We start from the raw sequence: 19766 nt of genomic DNA on the forward strand, positions 1-19766 counted from the left end.
CTTAATTGATCCGAAAGAAAACAAGTGTACCTGGGGAGAAAGGTAACAAATGCTTTATTCAAAGTATGCGCCATCGCTAGCTATACATTGTGCCCATCTGCCCGTCAAATTGTGGATGCCCTTCCAGAAAAATCGTTCACATTTTGAAGTGATCCAGTCAGCAAGCCATTGTTCGACATCTTCGTAATTGTTGAAGTGTTGCTGGGAAAGTGAGTGAGACATCGATGAAAACAAGTGGTAGTTCGAAGGGGCTAAGTCTGGTGAGTTTGGCGGGTGGGGCAAGAATTCCCAGCCAAGTGCAGAAATGGTGTCTCTGACGCCTTTCGCTGTGTGCGATGAGTCATTGTCGTGCTGCAAAATCACTTTCTGTGTCTTGTTGCCCAATCTGGGCACTTTTCGATCAATGCATGGTTCAAATTGATGAGTTGTTGACGATAGCGAACGACATTCACTGTTTCACCTGGTTTCAGAAGCTCATGGTACACCACACCCTTCTGATCCCACCAAATGCACAGCATTGTCTTCCTTCCGAAGCGAATCGGTTTTGTGGTCGATGTTGAAGGTTGTCCTGGGTCAATCCATGACTTATTGCTTTTTAGGTTCTCGAAGTAGATCCATTTTTCGTCTCCAGTCACTATCCGATGCAAGAAAGACTTTCTTTCATGCCGAGAAAGCCACACTTCACACACCGCTTTTCGTTTTTCCATTTGTTTGTCGTTCAGATGATGTGGGACCCATTTTCCTGCCTTCTGGAACTTTTCCATGGCATGAAGACGATCAGATATGGTTTGGCGACCAACATTTAACTTCTCTGCCAGTTGTTGTTGCGTTTCCGTATCATCTTCGTTTAACAGTGCTTGCAATTCGGAGTCATGGAATTTTTTCAGCTGGCCCGGGCGATCTTTGTCTTTCAAGTCGAAATCACCACTTTTGAATCGTCGAAACCAACGCACACACGCGTCTTGCGTTAGGACATTGTCACCGTATGTTTCCACAAGGATATGATGGCTTTCACTCACTCTTTTTCTTTTGATTGAACAAGAAAAGCAGGACATGCCGCACATGCTCCTTATTTGGTTTGAAGGTTAACATGTTTCCCACACAAACCAAATATCACGATCACTCGCACTCGGTTGCACATCCACGGCATTTTGACAGGTACTGTCCTGGCAACACACTGACGTAACAGTTGAGACTGTGCACCAACCCTTGCTTCCAGCACCATCCAGCGACGAAATTAAGAATGATTAACCGGCACACCTGGTATATACTGAATAAAGATGATCAATTTGTTTTCTCATTCTTTTCTTGTGTCTCTTTCGAATGTAAGTGATAACCACAACATTCCAAATTTTGACACTTCAGTTCATAAGGTGAGGTAATACCAACAACGGAAGCTTACATTTGTGTGAAAAACAAAGGCACCTACCTAGTATTTTCCGATGGACTGACTCAATCAAGAAGACGAGGACTACAGTATTCCCATGCTTCTTCCTCTATTCTCGCACATTCTCGTGTTTCCTTAACTAACTGTGTATTTGGAAAAATAAATACTATGATAGAGTAAAATAATCATTTCAGAGCAGAATCCTACATAATTTCCCAGTTATCAAATAATTTATGAAATTTCCACCACACAAATAATATTTTGTTTTGTTTTTACTGAGTAATGCATAAAGGAATTTTAATATATCAGATTTTCAATAAAATGTTTTATCAGACATGCAAAATCTTTTAAGGTACACAAGTAAAATTTTAAACATTTTAATGAAGGTGTGCAAAAGAAGTAGTGTTTCGTAGCCCCTATGGAACGTAGAAGTAAGTGAAAATGACATACCAATCAGGTTTTCTTTTACTCAAAGCAAGTGGGTGTAAATGTTTATGCAAATTAGCATATTTATTAGGTTGATTGATTGAGTTAGTGTTTTAAGTCTTATGCACAGTAAGGCTAATCAGGACTGGACCTACAGTTTAAAGTGGGATCCGAACCACTATGTGATTTATTAGATGTGAGAGAGAAGAATGTGGATAGTAAACATTGTTCAATTTAGAACATGCCTTTACACACACACACACACACAAAATACTACTTTAGAGTTATCTCCTGGGCATTGCATCATACATTGGGTGTGTGAATGTAGAGCCCCCAATACTGGAAGTGAATGGTCAGCACCGTGCCCTGGCTGCCTTTACCCCCAGGCATCCATTGATTTAAGATTAGGTTCGCCACAGAGCTGCTTTATGCAGGGACATTTAGAATATTTCCCACCTAAGATCATCCACCATGCAAATTTATTATTGTATTTTATTTTTGTTATTTAGCGTCGCTTTTCTGCCACTTTTGGCAATCATGACAATGAGGATGAGTATGATATTGAAGGGACACTTACAAATAACACTCGTGCTTATGTTGGGATTTGAACCTGGAACCCATGGCATCGTAGTGCACTGTGCTCACCACAGAGATCGTTGCATATAATCAGTGATCAGAACGCTACATTTTAAAAGTAGCTTCACTACAGCTACAGCTACATTTACCAAAAAGTAGCTCGCTACGCTACTTCTGCATAAAAAAACTTAAAACCACCATATGGATATTCAAAAGAAGCCCCTAGTATGATAGTTGTACTTACTGGAAAATAGATTGTTATTTATTATCATGATTACAATCATTCAATAACTTTGATAGCAGTGTTACTTCAGTTACTTATTTTTACTATAGTATTTGAGAATAACGTACCTATGCAAGTGGCACATCAATTCAAATTTGATATATGAGCATTGCAATTAGTGTGTTACCGAAATTAAAGATTACAACTATACACAAATAAATTTTGGTAGGATTCTTTTTCTTGAGAATATTAAGGAGCAATAATTGAAGGGTCAACTATGCTCTGTAATGATAATTTTCTTATTAAATATTCCTGTTGCCCACGTGGAAGATCATTTTTAAAAATTAATTGGAATTTATCATATGTATTGAAATGAACTATGTGTTGTACAAAATGGTAATAACATAAAAATGTGATATTTATCAATTTTATCTTCTTAGCCCTTAAACGGAATGTTATTGGGGGGGGGGGGTTGTTTGTTCGAACCTTGGGGATAGCTAGTGTCAGCCCCGACCCTAGGAATTTTGCCATCCCCTGGAATTTTACTTCTTGCCGCCCCCCGCCCCAAAATACGTACAAAGAAAACATAATCTATGAACAACTAAGCTTGTTAGCTGTGGCAATTTCACATGGTATAACGAATTTTTAACATAATTGCACTCTTTTTCTCGCTTGCATTTACGATATTCTGCACCCGAGAGTTTTTCCCTTTAATCAGACATACCTTAGTTTACAATTTCAAATGCTGGGCCTGCACAAGCGTTTGGCTTTTACCTTTCATTTTATATCCAAATCTTGTACAGCCTTGTGGTGAAAGGTAGAGGTGTTTTTTTTACCAACCTTACACATTTATGAACATTAATGTGTATAAAAGAAACACATGAGTCAGTGCTTCAACATTTGCATTGTAAACTACGAAGGTGTACCCAAAGAAAAAAGGAATTTTTTTAAGTGTTTTTCTCACCTTCAAAGTACTCTCCATGACACATTTTTTAAACTCATCTGTTGTGATGGCTGACAGCTCCTTACTCGTTTTTTTCTTCACCTCTTCTATGTCATCAAATTGCTGTCCCTTCATGTCCCTCTTCATTCGGGGAAACAAAAAAAAGTCGCAAGAGAGTCAGGCCTTTTTTTTTTTTTTTTGCCAAAAACTTGCACACTGAGATGGCTGGTTGCGCAGGTGCATTGTCGTGTTGGAAACACCAGTCCCCACAAATCAGGCTTTTTTTGTCGCACACTGTTACGCAATCTTTTCAGATAATGTCCCCAGCTCTTCAATGGTCCGTCGTCGGTCTTCGAGAACAAGTTCACGAATTTTGTCGACATTTTTGCCCCTTGGGGAAGTTGACGGACATCCAGAACGAGGTTTGTCATCAATCGACATGTCACCTTTTTTGAAGTGAGAAAACCATTTGTACACTTGAGTTTTCCCCATAGTGCTGTCCTTGTAAGCTGTGTTCAACATCACAACAGTTTCTGCGGCATTTTTCTCGAGCAGGAAACAAAATTTCACAGCCGCATGCCATTCTCTTACATCAGCCATCACAAAAAACAAGGTGCAAGCGAAACTGCTTTTACGAAAAACAATCACCGTGACCAGAGACAACCTTCCCTGGCGAAGCCACTGGGTACACTGAACTCACGACGACTTGCTCGACGCTTGCCTAGCGGGAAAAATTCGTACTATGGAAGCTCCACCCAGCATAGCACTATTCCATTTTTTTTGGGGGGGGGGGTACCCCCTAGTACATACCTAGGTAGAAATAATAGATTAGATTGTTGGGAATTTCTTTTGGCAATATGAGTCACAATGAATTAACTCATAGTTGCTACTGCTGCGATTGATGTTGGTTGCATATAGTCATATAGTAAGTTCTATGTACTACAATTTTATGATTGGAATGTGTGTTGAATCATTTTATTTACAAATATGCATATACATAGGTATTATTCAGAAGTTCTTTTAATACAAATTATTACCATAAAAGGGGCATTAACCCTTTAAAAAATATTCTCTTCCTCTCCTGCATCCTTTTCGGGATCTTCTTCATGCCCACCTCCCTTCCAAACAAAGATGTTTGAAAGCTGCTGCTGCTGCCATGCAGCATTCTTTTTTTTCTTTAGGTACCTTGATTTGTCATACTACCAAAACTCAATGTGGGGTGCACATGTCTCAGTTATAGAATGTAACACAGACTCCTATTCCCAACTACAGTCATATCACTTTACATGCAATGCACTTATGGAATTATAAATAACAAAAATTGAACACTATTCTGCAAGCATAATTAACCTTTGACTGCACATGTAAATATGAGATTGTTTGTCATTACAGACCAACACCCCCACCTAGAAAATTATTGGGAGAAATCCATGGACATTATACAAAGTGGTTAGTTTTTCTATTTTTTTTCCACCTTTCAAATAACTCATTTTTTCTGCTATTATTATGTGGTACATAAGTGTCTTCACCACTGTAAACTTCTTAATATTTATGACAAATACACAACACTATGTTGTTTTTAAAAAGCTTGCATAATCATCATTGAATATTACAAAACAATACAGTAAACATAAGTATGAAAGTGGCTTTTATTCTTATGCCTGGAACTTTTTCAAGCTTCCAGTACCACACACACGACCTTACATGGTTAGTCATTCTACACTAATAAAATATGATCAGTTTGTATGTGCACATTTCAATTATGAGCAACTGAAGCCTTGAAAAATCACAGGAATCTGTAAATAAATACATATATGATGGGATCTTAATAGAAAGAAGCAAGGGAATTACAGACAAAATATTTAAATGTTGAACAAGGAAGGTTAAAAAAAGAGGACGGGGAAAGATTAATTTCTTGGACATATCCATAGAAAATAAAGGAAAATAACTAAAACAGCCTTAAAGCCACCAAATTGTATCAAGAAATGGTTTAACAAGTACAAAGGGGAGAATGAAAGTGATAATAGAGGTCTATGAAGGTGGATGTGGAAGGAAATATATAGCACAGGCTGGGAGAAGTATCAACGAAAGAATTAAAGAACATGGAGATACCAAGCTGAAGATCCAAGAACAACACAGAGCGAACATAAGTTAAAGAAGGGGCAAAAAAAAATTAAGGAAAAGCAAATAAAATTGAGAGAAAAGTGACAAACTAAGCATATTTGCACGAGCAGGGTGAGAGACCATTGGAACAAGATGCGTAGAGATGATCAAGAAGCATATGGAAGGTAAATTGGTTAAGTATCCTTAGCCACCTTAAATTTTCAGGACAGTAGTAGAGGACTTGTTTTTGCGAGGAAGGAAAATGAGAAGTAAGCCAGGGTGGAGGGGAGAGAGAGAGAGAGAAACAAGCAGGTAGAAGAAATAAATTTTCATAGGAGGAAAACTGAGAGAAGACTTAAACTGATCATATTTCATTAGTGTAGAATGACTAGTCATTTAAGTTGTGTGTATCTTGGTATTGGAAGCTTGAAAAGTTCTAGGCAGAAGAATAAAAACCACATTAATACTTACATTTACTGTATTGTTTTGTACTACAAAACAGTTTAACCCCCCCATCGCATACCCAAGTCTGTCGAGTGATAAGACGCTCATGATGAACGAAGAGTACTAGAAAAACAACAAAGACTTGGAACTCCAAAAAGATACAATGTAATCTGTTTTTAATTTGTGCTCCAAGGTAATATACAACAAAATCTATAAAACAAAATACTATTCTACAGTATAAACAAAAATATTGAACATGCAGTGGACATTACCATAAAAATTGCCACATTTCATGCGTGATCCTAGAGTGCCATGCTTTGACATTGGAAACAACATACCCTGACTAATTATAATTGAGGGAAGATGATAAGACTTTCACAGGTCATTTGCTAGTAGGGGTTCAAGAATTAACCGTTGCATACTAGCAAACAAACTTTCACTTCCCTTGGCTGTCTGGATAATTGCCTTCAAATTATCCCAATAAAAGGTTTGAAAATTTAAATATATGAATTTTTAACATTGGTTTCAATAGGAATTTCAAGGGGAATAAACTTCAGTTTGAATTACTGAATAATTCAAATTATCGAAGTTTGAATTAAACTGAATCCACTGTGCAGTACATATTTCAGAGAGAGCAATAAAAAGAAATTGAGTAGTACGTGAACAACAGTACTTTTATTACAGACTACAGGACAAAACCTACTTCACAATTCCCACATGAACTCTTAAATGCATTTTTCCTGAATTTTCTTTTCCACGGCATTTGATACTATTTAAAATTTATTTTACAATGGCCTCCCCTATTTCCCCTCATAGCCATACCATCTGATATATTGTATTTATAAATAGCTTGTAATTTAATGCATTATTCTGCCATTTTTTACTATGCATTATATGTTTTTTTATTCATAAGTAAATGTTTGAATATACAATTCTTTTTCAAAGGCAAAATCCATTTTTGGAATCCACTTAGTTACATACATTAATTAAGGATGTGAATGAACTATTCATATTCTAGAAACGTTTGAAAGTTTATATTGGATCAATAGAATATCAGTTATTGGTGTCAGTAAATTTTATATCAGAAGTTTATTTGCAAAAAAATCATATCAACTCATTTTCTGATAGCAATAACAAAACTAATTTCAGACTAAGATGACATCTCGGAGCGTATAAGGTTACAAGTTTTGTGAAAGGTATATAGCTTTTCCTAAACCTAGGTGGTACCTAAAACCACCAGGAAATCATAGATTGCCCCCTTCTCCAAAGCACAAGTTGCCCCCACCCACAAACCATGTTTCAGTGACACAAACTCCTATATTTTATATGCCTTTAAAGTATGAACAATACATTGCTAAGTTATGACGAAAATTAGCTACTTACCTACATGGATCAACAGTTTACCACTGAAGTATGCAGTAACATCATCTTGCAGGGTCTTATATATTGCTGAAATATATATAATATGCTCCATACATACAGTACTACATAACTACAGTATCTTTATTTTGAAATAACAATAACTACAGGGTGGTGAACATTATTTACCACTGTCAGTTGGTAAATCTGTCCAAATGCAGGCGCACATGTGCAGAAATTTCCCATGCTATGGAGCTGCAAGACACACAATTAGTCTATCGTGTAACATCAGCCAGTTCAGACGTGAATTGTAGCAGTGGAGGCTTTCATCCAAACATATTCCATTCAGGATACCAGATAATACACCTCCTCTGACTTGGAGACTTCTGGATCTCCATTGGATGACCCTCCTCAATATGCAGGGCCTGCTACTTGTGAATGGAATCAGCTTATGTCAACACGTACACACAATCATGTATGCATGTTACCAGGTCATAAAATATCTATAAGAAGTTGCTAGATTGTAAAACTACACAAGGAAGGTCTGTTTACTGTAGATCCCGATTTTACATTCAAAGATTTTATATTTTCCCTCATTATACATTCAATCTTGATGATCCCAACATAGCAGAATATTATAAAATTGTCTGTCAATGTTGCATTTTCCTACATTTGAAAGGTTTTTTTTAGCTTTTAGCACATTTAGTATCAGTTCATTAGTAACATATTTTGCACTAATCCTTTAAATAATTCTAACAATGTCTTCCCTTCCAGCAATGCAGCAATAGACAAAATGACAGCAGCAACCAGAATGCACATCCCAACGAGATCTACCATAGAAGCCCATTGGTTTGATAGGTGGAGGACGTAAACATGTTGGACTATTTGTTTGTAAATAAATAGGAACAAAAAAGTGAATTGCAAGCATTGTGCCTGTTTCAAGAAAACTATCATATTTGTGAGAAGTGTGCAGATTTCATATTTCTGTGATATGAAGAATGTCAGCTAGAACATTGTGAATCTGTTTATAAAAGATTGTGAAGTTTAAATCTGAATGTTCCATTATCTCTTCCAGAGTAGCAACAGATTTATAATCAAAATAAGAGAAGATTCTTGAAGTAAACTAAATGTTAGTTTTTCCTATCATTATTCAAGCAAGTGACGAACGTGATTGGAATACAAGCAGCCTTAACTTATTGCTGAATAATATACATTAGCAGATTCTCTGTCTACTTGTAAATGCGTAGTGCATATTTTGCACCAAGTGCAGCAGAATAAAATGAAGTGACAGTGGAGGTGAACCTCAAAGATAGGTTGTGCGATAACGATTGGGTAAAAACGGATGTAATTTACAGATTTTTTTCCATCCCTCCATGTAGGACTCCCTCGGTTTGTTTTTCGCTATGTGAAAGAACATAGTGGCAAGTGAACTGGAACAAACTTGGTTCTCTTCAAGGAATGGGATGCAGGAACGCATCATACAGAAAAGGGGAAAAGTGGGAGGTTTTTTTGCAGTTTTTAATTACTAGTTATCAATAAATACATATATGCAATTACATAAAAATGAGTTGAGTGAGATGTATGAATGGCGTAAAGAATTTGTGAGTGAGTGTATGGTTCCAGAAAAAAAAGAGACTGCTTAGTAATATTAATATTTTAAGTGATGTGTATATAAGGATGCTGTGATTGTACAGCTAGTTTGAAAAGTGAGATGCATTGTCTATGATCCTTTTTTTGATATTTTCAAAGTACTGAAAAAAAATATTGTACAGTGTGAATAAGGATTTTTTTCCTTGGTAGGCTTACATATACATAAGACATTTTGCTGTATGCAGTTATGCACATTAAGTATTTGTTTTAGTTTGTTCAATGGAAAACTGTCAGTTCAGAATAAGCACCGTAAATCAGTTGGATAAAACTTCCATTAAGAGCAGCAGTGGTTCAGTCAGTAGGTCACATAACTAGCATGTTGGAGACCAAGGTTCAATTTCCTGCCTGGGTGAAATGTTTCTGTACAAAGCAGCTCTGGTGCTCACTCAGACTCTTATTAACTGATACCCTGGAGGTAAAGGCATGGTGTTCATCACATCGCCTGCACACTTCCTATGTGCCTTCATGGCACAGCATGGGAGGATTACCTTCATCTTGCTTCCATCATAACATTATCCAATGCATTTGTATTTTTTGCATACACTTGCATTAAGTCTTTACATGCATTGAAATGACAAAGATCTCCAAGTTATTAAGTGTAATCTCAGATTTTGATCTCAATACAAAATGGTACAAAACAATGGAATGAAGGATGGTAGGGAAGGTGGGTATGTTGTTCCATACTCGACTAAAATCTGTCTTGTAGAAAATAAAGAATTCAAATCAATGTAATTCCCAAGTGATCCATATAGCCACATTCATCTTATTATTAATAACTTTTGTTTTTTCTATAATTGAAATTCTTTAACCCTTTAATGCCCAGGCTGATATAGTGGTGAAATCTCAATGTCCGAACTGTTTTCAAGGTAAAATTTAACATTACCTACTACTCTAAAAAAATCTTATACCTCAGGATTAGAATGGTAGAATCACAAATGATACCTCGTTTTGGTCAGCAAAGATCAGGCTATAATGTCATGCTAATAAAATACATATATGGATTAGTAACTAGAAGAAATAGTTTTTAAAAATCAGTAAAATTGAAGTTTGCTTCTGCCCCCTCTGAGGCACCACCAATACTTTAGGGTTGGAAATGATATCTGTTAGTATATGCTTCAATTTAGCATATATCGCATTCAAACCCACCAAATAAGTCATGAGCCTTTAAAATTATTTTTCGAAAACTGCACATTAAATGCCTTGCCTTCTCTACACTGCCTATTACATCACAATAAAGTTAGTTAGTCATGACAGAGCTTGAATTTCAAGAATCAACACAAGAAATGAATGTCAGGAACATTATTTGAGCCAGAATGTGGTACCAAAGTAATTTTGGATAACATATGTAATGAGCTTTGGTGAAAATATCAAAATTTGTAATTTGGGCATTTAAGGGCTAATATGCCCAATGTCACGATATACTGCACACATCTTTTTCAAGACCCAATAATACATGGAGATTGAATGTCGGTTAAAAATAAAAAGTCAACAATTAAAGTACTAGACAGTGTTTTGTATTATTGGCTCCTGAAAAAAATGTATGTCCATTAAGCATATTAAAGAATTTCTACCACTGACAAAACAAAAGTTCTTAAATAATTATTATTTTTAGAATTACTTCAAAATATTTATAACTATTCACACATTTAAATATGAGAATCCAAATATTGAAATTGTCAAATGATATACTTCTGGCCAGAGCTGCAACTGGGGAAAGGGGAGAGGTTGCACCTAACTAAGGGGAGGAGGTAGAAAAAGAGTAAATTTTCTGGTGTTGGATCACGAATATTTAAAGCACATGCATGATTTTTACAATGTTGTTCTATTGGAAATCTCAATGATTCTCTGTATGATAATTGTTCTCAATATACATAGTGTGACATATTGTAAATTACCAGCAGAATGCCAAATTCTCATTTTGGTGCAGGATAATTTTGTCTTAGTAAGTGAAGTTTGCTATAGTTGAGAGACAAAAAAAAATTGTTGTAGAGGAGCATGTGCACTTGAGACATATTTTCGCTATGATTCTGTATGGACTCTGGTACCTGGTAGTTAATATTTGCACACCAGTATTAAGAAGATGTGTGATCTAGGAGAATCATATATGTCCCAGCCAGGGTTTGTAGGGCACCAAAATCTATTAATCTATTCTCGCCTCAGGTGCTTCTGCCACACAATATTAATTAGCAATTAAAAAAAGAATGCATTTTGCAGTCTCTATAATACATGGATTCCAGAAGTATTGGCACTCAGCCCTACACAGAATAACACAGAATATTACTTACTTACAGAATTATTCATAGTAATTCCAAGAAATATTAACCAAGGCAGTATGCAAGATTGCAAGTATAGCAAAAAAAAAATTACAGAAAAAAAAAGTCCCAGGCAACTACAACAAAAAATATACATTAGCTCTTTCCATATGAGGCCTAAGTACTATGTTAATTTTGTATCCTCAATGTATACTAATCAATAATGTCCTCTAGTTTTTTCTTAACCTACTGTGCAAATTATTTCATAATTTTTATCCAAAATGATTTTTGTCTGCTGAATGGTAGAGGAAGTTACATTTTTTAAGGCAGAATATATATATATATATATATATATATATATATATATATATATATATATTACTCATCTTTCTTATATATCCTGCATGAAGAAATAGATCTGTTTTTCTTTAGTCAAAATAATACCAAATTAATTTGCCTATTGACTAACAAAGTAAATTCTCTAAATAGAGAAGCAATAATGACAGCAGCAGACATTTTTCATTTATTGAGACAATCATGTTACATTGTAACTTGTACTGCATTGTTACTTAGACCATGTGTTAATTTCTGCATATGTCAAAATGTCTGACGAAGGTGGATGAATGACTGATGGGTGAAAAATGTAATGAAGTAAATAAAGATTGATACTTTCATTTCAAGACCTTGTTTTCTTCTCCTCCTGCAGTTTATTGGAATTACTTCGGTGGTCTAGAGATGAAGTGTGAATAATTCATACCCGAGTTCCTTCAGTTCTTGGTTGTATATGAAGGCATCTGCTTCAAGGAGGCACTTCAAGTGGGCTCTGCGAACCTGTAAAATATTTGAAAAATGAATATTATGTTTTAATGTGCAATAACCAGGTGAAAATATATTTGTATTTCTATAGGGGCATTCCAGTGTTGTGTGAGCAACAATCTAAAATAAAATGCAATAGGATTACAGTGAATGAACTCATTTCATACGAGGGCAATTCGGAAAAAAACCTCCATTTGCGCATGCGCAAGAAATGTCCGGGAAGAGCGACGTCAGTCCTGTGGCAGTATGTGCAGTAGTCCAGTAGACAGTGAACAGTGGAAGGAGAAGGTTGTGTTGCAGTTCACTCGTCCATTACAACAATTGAAAATGAACGTTCCAATAGCAAAGCCCGCGAAATGTGAAGTGCGTGCCGTAATTCGATTTCTGTGTGCAAAAAATCTTTCGGCGGCTGCGATTCATCGCAAACTGTGTGATGCTTACGGACCAAACGTGATGAGTGACAGTGTCGTACGTGAATGGTGTTGTATGTTTAAAGATGGACGAACCGACGTGCACGATGCGGCAAGAAGTGGGCGCCCATCTGTAGTCAGCAACGAACTCATGGAGGAAATTGACAAAACTGTCCGTGAAACCCGTCGGTTCACGATATCGGAACTTTCTCTGCGCTTTCCCCAACTTTCTCGGACTGTTTTGTACGAGGTGGTGACAGAAAAGTTGGGGTACCACAAGTTCTGTGCTCGTTGGGTTCCAAAACTCCTTTCGGAGGAGCACAAAAAGAATCAGAATGGGCTCTGCTTTGGACTTTCTGTCGCGTTATGCCGAAGAAGGTGAACAATTCCTTAACAGAATTGTGACTGGCGATGAGACCTGGGTGTCGTACGTGAACTCTGAAGCCAAACAGCAATCAATGGAGTGGGGACATACGCACTCACCAAAGAAACCCAAAAAGGCTCGGCGAACATTGTCTGCCAGAAAGGTTATGGCAACAGTCTTCTGGGATGTAAAAGGTGTACTGTTAGTGAAGTTCATGGAGCGTGGATCGACCATCACTTCAGAAACATTACGACAACTCAGACGAGCCATCCAGAACAAGCGTCGGGGCATGCTGACTTCCGGTGTGGTGTTGGTTCACGATAACGCTCGCCCGCACACTGCTGGACGTACTCAAGAACTTTTGGAGCAGTTCCACTGGGATGTTTTTGGTCATCCTCCCTATAGCCCAGAATTGGCACCGAGCGACTACCACATCTTCAGGCACATGAAACAGTGGCTTGCATCGCACCGCTTCGACAATGACAATGTGCTTCAGGATGCTGTTAGCAGGTGGCTTCATTCCCAGGCGGCAGATTTTTTTGCAGAAGGAATTTCAAACCTTGTAAAACGTTATGACAAGTGTCTCAATTTGAATGGTGATTATGTTGAAAAGTAATGTCATGTTGTAAGTTTCAAATGTATATAATACAAGTTCTGTATCTACGAATGTATGTCATTGATAACCAAACGGAGGTTTTTTTCTGAATTGCCCTCGTAGAATTATAAATAGGGTTGAGCCGATACCAATGCCGATGTATCGGTATCAGTAAGCATCGGCTCAAATTTTTCCACCGATACTGTCCGATACCATTGTCCTTGAGTCACTAGAACTGCAGCCAAGAGCAACATTTGTTGTTTTCAAAAGTTCGTTCATCCTTCCTTGTGACAGGTTGGAAGAGCCAGCACAAGAAGTTCAGCATGTAATTTTCTGGACAAACCCCCCACCCTCCTGGGAAGTAGATGATTGATAAGATCAAAGGTATGGGCAAAGTGAAAGCTGTGACCAAACTTCTCGAAGGAATGTAACTACCTGTTAAGGTTGTGTGGAAATAAAAGAAGTTATTCATTACCAATTCTTGCTCGCAAACTCGTGGGTAAGAAAGATGGACAGTTTTAAAACCAGCATTACTATCATGCTGGGCTGTTTCCGGGCCAGATGATGGCAGAGTACCAAAAAGCACTTTCTTGGGAAAGACGGGTGAAGGTTGCTGTGAAATTCGTTTTGTTTTATCTGCATTCAAGTGGGGAGGGAGGGTTGTGGATTCAACAATTTCTTATTGTACTCTTCCCTTCTGTTCCTTCTATGTGACTGTTGGTATCAGCCGATACAGCAGCAACTTCATTTTATTGCAAATAACAGAGAATGATGGACAGCATAGCATAAACGGAGCCAGTCTGATGAGCGTTTTAATGATTGTATTTGCATATACTTTACATCACTTTTCTCCCTCTGCAGGTTAATCCAAATGACAAGAATGAACAGTGTTTACCTGAAATTAAAAAAGAGAGACAATCCACCGATATTTTGGTGTAACTGCAACACTTTAAAAAGTCTTGCAACATTTCAAAAAACAATTTCTTTGCATCTTCTGGGTCTAGAGAGAAGCTCACATGAAAAAATTACCAAACGTCACAAGACATTTTAAAGTGTTATAATGCTACATGAGAATAATTTGGAAGTTATTTAAAGTCATTAGAGAAATGTGATGTGATGAGTTAGTATTACTCGGTAACTAGCCTTCATTATTTTAAATTGGAATTATACAATTATCGGTATTGGTGGGAATCGGTGAAAGTATCGGTTCAAAGTGGTATCAGCTCGGTCCTAATTATAAAGTACTTACTGTTGTCTTCTAAGAAACCTTGAATATGGTGACAGCCTGACTGCGTGAAAAGCATTAAAAAAATTTAAAAGTTTGACTTCATTTTTGTAGGTGAAGTATGCAAATTATATGTATTCACACACATTTAAGCCTTAATGGATTGAAAGGCAAGAATCATTTCAGAAGTAAATAGTGGCGGTGAACTTCTAGAAGTAAAATAACGATCATTTTGTCCTTTTTGGTAGAACCAACAGAACAGCCTGACTCCATCTTAGTTAAAGTACTGCTTAAGAAGAAATTTCCTCTTTGTGTGTGGTACTTCCCTCCCCAAATCAACTATGGCATTATATGACAAATTTTAGGACTTCGTTTAAGCTCATACTAAACCAGGAGATAAAATACTACTCTGTTATGACTAGGGCTAGGATTTTGATGACCTAAAAATTTGTAAAAAGATGCATTTATGACCTAAAAATTGCCAAAAAATGACTTTAAAAATGACCTAAAAACCGTTAAAAATTCCAAAGTAAAATTTTATTTGCACTTCAAATTACAGCAACTCTAGTATGCAACTTTTGACAAATTATGAGAGGTTACTGTTCAGTTTTGAGTTGCAGTGTGTAACGAATATTTTCTGTAAATTTTCAAAAAGAAATGAATGACGATTGTCAGCTAGCACACTTTTATACATAGAAAAGCTCCTTTCAACATCAACAGAGGTAATAGGGGCATATTTAAAACATACAATGTCACTTGGTTCTAATTCGGTTTCAGAGTCTGGCAATGAAAACGTTTTCCCACACAATACGTCACGAATAGAACATATTATTGTGTATCCTGCATTTTTCCCTAGCACTTTCTGCATCTTTTCTCTCACTTGTATTTCAACAGTACCTGGAACTGCTTCCAAATTATCCTGAACTTTGTTAAGGACATTAACTTGATCAACCAATGTAGCTCCAGATGTCTCGAGTGAAGTTATGGCAGAAGGTAGGAAGCCGAAGTTGGACTTTATATAGCATAATTTTCCCTCCATTTCGGGATCAACCAAGAGTTCCTGTGCTTGTCTTATACACAATGCTTCACTGCTGTCGAACGAGGTTACAACTTCTTTCACAACTTTATAATTTTCACAATAGTAACCACAAGCCTCTAACCATGTACCCCATCTAGTAAGAATAGGAGCTGGTGGCAAAGGCACATCAGGTGCATGAGACCTAAAAGCTAACACTCGTGATGGGGACTTGAGGAAAATCTTCTTAATGTTTGCAATCAGTTGGTCTACATCAGGAAAGTGACTTCGCAGTTCTTCAGCAATACGGTGACACGCATGTGCAAGACATGTTACATGTACCATTTTCGAGTACAGACCTTTCAGAGAATTCCCTGCTTTAACCATGTACGGTGCCGCATCTGTTTCGAAAAGCAACACCTTGTCATATTGAATGCCATCGGGCCACAATAACTGCATCGCGTTATTGAAAACTTTGCTGATCGTTGAATAATTCACTTTTTCTAGACATTCACAATTTATTAGAAACACTTGAGTAGACTCGGATTCCTGCATCGTACCAATCACTACATTTGAAATGTACCGTCCGAGTGAGTCGGTACTTTCGTCAATTGACACCCATATTTTTTTACCATGAATTTTCTGCCGAATTTGATCCATTGTTTGGTTGTAGCATTTCTTGACATAATTTTTCCTTAGCGTGGAAGAATCTGGTATCAATTTCCCAGTATGTTTTTCCAAAAATGCTCGAAGTTTAGGATTATTTAGTTTACTTAGAGGAATGTCAGCAGAAATAAAAGCGTCGCACAGTTCTTCAGAAATAACAGAGGATTTGGAGGAACACTCACCCATTAACAATTGCACCGTCCTCTTCTGATCTTGATTTTGCTTCAGAGCTGCCTTGTGTTTCTCGCGGTTGACATGTTGCTCCACCGTGAATTTCTTTTCCGCAGCAACTCTTACACCACAAAGCTGACAGAATAATACTGATCCGTCCGTACTGAACGTATTTTCACCATACTAGGACACAAACTGTTTTAATTTGTACTGTGTACTTTGCTTGGTTTTTGTCATCTTGTCCAATGCTTCGAAAAGCTGCTCTACTGAACACTGCACCAAAGTAAATTCTCGCAATAAACAGGAACTTCGACAATGGCCAGATCACACGTTCCATCCATTCACTTTCAAGGAACACAACAATTGGTCTGAGCAGATTAAAAGATAAGATTAGGCAGGGCAACGACTTTCTTCTCCTCGGGCAAAATTGCGAGCTGTTTTGAACTTCTAACAATTGAATTTCATTGTAAGGAAATCGTTATATTCGTGTTGTTTAATTTCTTCTGAGACGGATGGAAGGTAGCTGCGGTTTCATATATTTTAAATTGTCTAGGGAAGATATGAAAAAATAGGATATTTATTCATCTTAATCCTTTCACGTTAATGCTGCCCATGCACTCGCAGTGTACAAGTGCTCTGGAAAACTAAGAAAATAAAAAAAAATGAGTTATACAACCCATAATGGCAAAAAATGCAAAAAAATGCCCCAACAAATAGTGCTTAAAAGTTTCAGCACGACATGAAACATATAAATATTAAAAGATTTGGGTTTCTTATTCACCAGAAAAAAAGATGCAATTTCATCAAAATCCTAGCCCTAGTTATGACTAATTTTTCTGAGATCACAAGTGTGGATGCTGATTTATTGTCTTATGCCACTGTGTCACAATCTACAAAATTTTATGTCATACAATGCATGCTCTTACAAACAAACAATACGAGGGTCACTATTTATATTTTGAGCCTAACAATGAAAAAACAGGAATTTGGCATTGAAAACTGCTTTATTGTTTTGCGAAGTATTCTCCTTCACGGTCAATACACTTTTGCATTCGTTCGAACCATTTGTCAAAGCAGTTTTTCCAATCTTCTTGAGACACCTCCATAATATGGTTTTTGAACGCATCAACGGCGTCTTCCGCCGACGAAAATCGTTGTCCACGCAATTTATTCTTGACATTCGGGAACAAGAAGAAGTCATTGGGTGCCAAATCAGGACTGTACGATGGATGACCCATCAATTCGATTTTTTGACTGTTCATAAACTCGGTTGTTAGACGAGATGTGTGACAGCTGGCATTGTCTTGATGAAGAATGATCCGACGGCGTTTGTTTGTTTTCCGTATTTGACCGAAGACCTCTGGCAAAAAAATTGTTGTGTACCATTCAGAGTTGACCGTTCTACGTTCCTCTAAAGGCACAGTTGCCACATGACCAGTTTTCCCAAAAAAACAGGCGACCATTTGTTTCGATGTGCTTCGAGCGCGAACAACTTTTGTTGGATTGGGTTCATCTTGAAACACCCATACAGTCGACTGCTGTTTACGTTCCGGCTCATATGCATATATCCATGATTCGTCACCTGTTACAATCTTATATACGTCTTTTGAAGCACCACAATTGTATTTATTGAGCATTTGTTTGCACCAATTGACGCGAGCGTCTTTTTGAGTTCTTTGTCAAATTGTGTGGGATCCAACGAGAACATACCTTTCTCACAGCTAAATGATCATGTAATATTTTATATATGCTGGTGGAACTAATGCGTATGGTTGCCTCAATCTCACAGTATGTCACATTACAATCTTGCAGTATTAGGTTTTGCACAGCACCAATGTTTTCTTGAACAACAACTGATTTTGGACGACCTTCGCGAATCTCGTCGGTGAGCGAATGGTGGCCACGATTAAATTCGTTATACCAGCGTTTCACAGTGGCAAAGGATGGGGCTTCATCGCCAAATGTGGAAGTAAGTTGATCGATGCACTCTTGTCTTGATAATCCACGTCGAAAATCGTAAAAAATCATCGCACGAAAATGTTCACGAGTTAATTCCATTTTATTGTTGTCGCGCAATCTCCAAGGCAACATAAACAACACAAATGAAGCTACTGACAAAACATTTGAAGTACGTTATGGTCAATAATGCCAGACGATTCCATGCAAACGTCAAATCGCACCTAACTTCAATCAGTGTTGCCAAGGCTCAAAATATAAATAGTGACCCTCGTAATATAAAAATGTATGAGCTACTAAATGTAGCTAAATGTATAAGCTACGGAACCTAATTTCAACAGATGTTAGCAATTATATGTTGAAGTAGGTAATGAGAAATAAATATTGTGCAATTTCGAGACCCTGAAAAAATTGTCCATCTCCTGTAGAAAATGTTAAAGTTTAAGGTCATACCCTCCATTTTTTATGAAAAGTGAAACGTGAGTAAGTTTTGAGTGCTCTATCTTTGGAAAGCAACAACATCCAAAACTTTTATTTTGATATACTGTTAATAATAAAGACTGTTTGCTCATATACATTCAATTGTTTTGATGGGGCATTGTTACTTTCCATTGTTATGCAGCAATAAAGAGGGTCCAGTTTTTAGCCCTTAATATCGTGGTTAAGCAACAGTACCCCAAAAACTTGTTTACTGCGCATTGGAGCTCACTACTAGGACAAGTTACTCGATGTAGCACATTACTTGGATATTGATGCTTTTAGTAGATATGACCCTTTAAATACTACAAAATTGCGAAATCCGCAACTTTAGAATTGGGCTTATCCCAAAACAGCATCAAACAAAAACTAAACTAAGTATGCCATCTTGTAGCTGAATATATGTACTAACACATGGAAATGAAAAAACAGTGGGGCCTCGTCCGATTTTGAAAGAAAAAAATGTAAATGTTAAGAAATGTCAATGTAAATTATCACACTTCCTTATCAGAAAGTGGAACAGCCCTTTCTCCTCCCTTTCATGGTTTCAAATTAAACAGTCCATATGTTGACAAGTTGTGGGACAGTTTGATTTTCTTTCTTTTATGAGCACCATAGTGGTAATGTTGCCTTCTTCAAGATGCAAAGTTGAGGTACAAGTTGTTCGGATCCCACTTTAAACTGCATGTCCCCAGTCCAAATTAGCCT

The 19766-nt window shown here is 37.1% G+C and overlaps 1 protein-coding gene and 1 long non-coding RNA gene across 4 annotated transcripts in view; one reads left to right on the plus strand and one right to left on the minus strand.

The window, feature by feature from the left end:
* The window catches only part of Sema2a (Semaphorin 2a), a 1542453-nt gene extending 1530410 nt beyond the window's left edge, over positions 1-12043 (plus strand). For 2 of the 3 annotated variants that reach the window (XM_083118491.1, XM_083118493.1), the window contains one exon: positions 8236-12043. In XM_083118491.1, coding sequence (XP_082974617.1) covers positions 8236-8316 — 81 coding nt within the window. In that variant the 3' untranslated portion in view covers positions 8317-12043. Of the gene's footprint in view, positions 1-4947; positions 5005-8235 lie in introns of all 3 variants that reach the window. The other variant, XM_083118494.1, reaches the window with a different exon arrangement.
* Positions 11864-19766, minus strand: part of LOC145985007 (uncharacterized) — a 28605-nt gene continuing 20702 nt past the window's right edge. Inside the window, exon 4 of the long non-coding RNA XR_014441383.1 lies at positions 11864-12194. This is a non-coding gene — a long non-coding RNA (uncharacterized LOC145985007). The remainder of the gene's footprint in view (positions 12195-19766) is intronic.

Source organism: Lepisma saccharinum, chromosome 3, assembly GCF_977018435.1.
Source record: "Lepisma saccharinum chromosome 3, izLepSacc3.1, whole genome shotgun sequence".
Lineage (NCBI taxonomy): Eukaryota > Metazoa > Arthropoda > Insecta > Zygentoma > Lepismatidae > Lepisma > Lepisma saccharinum.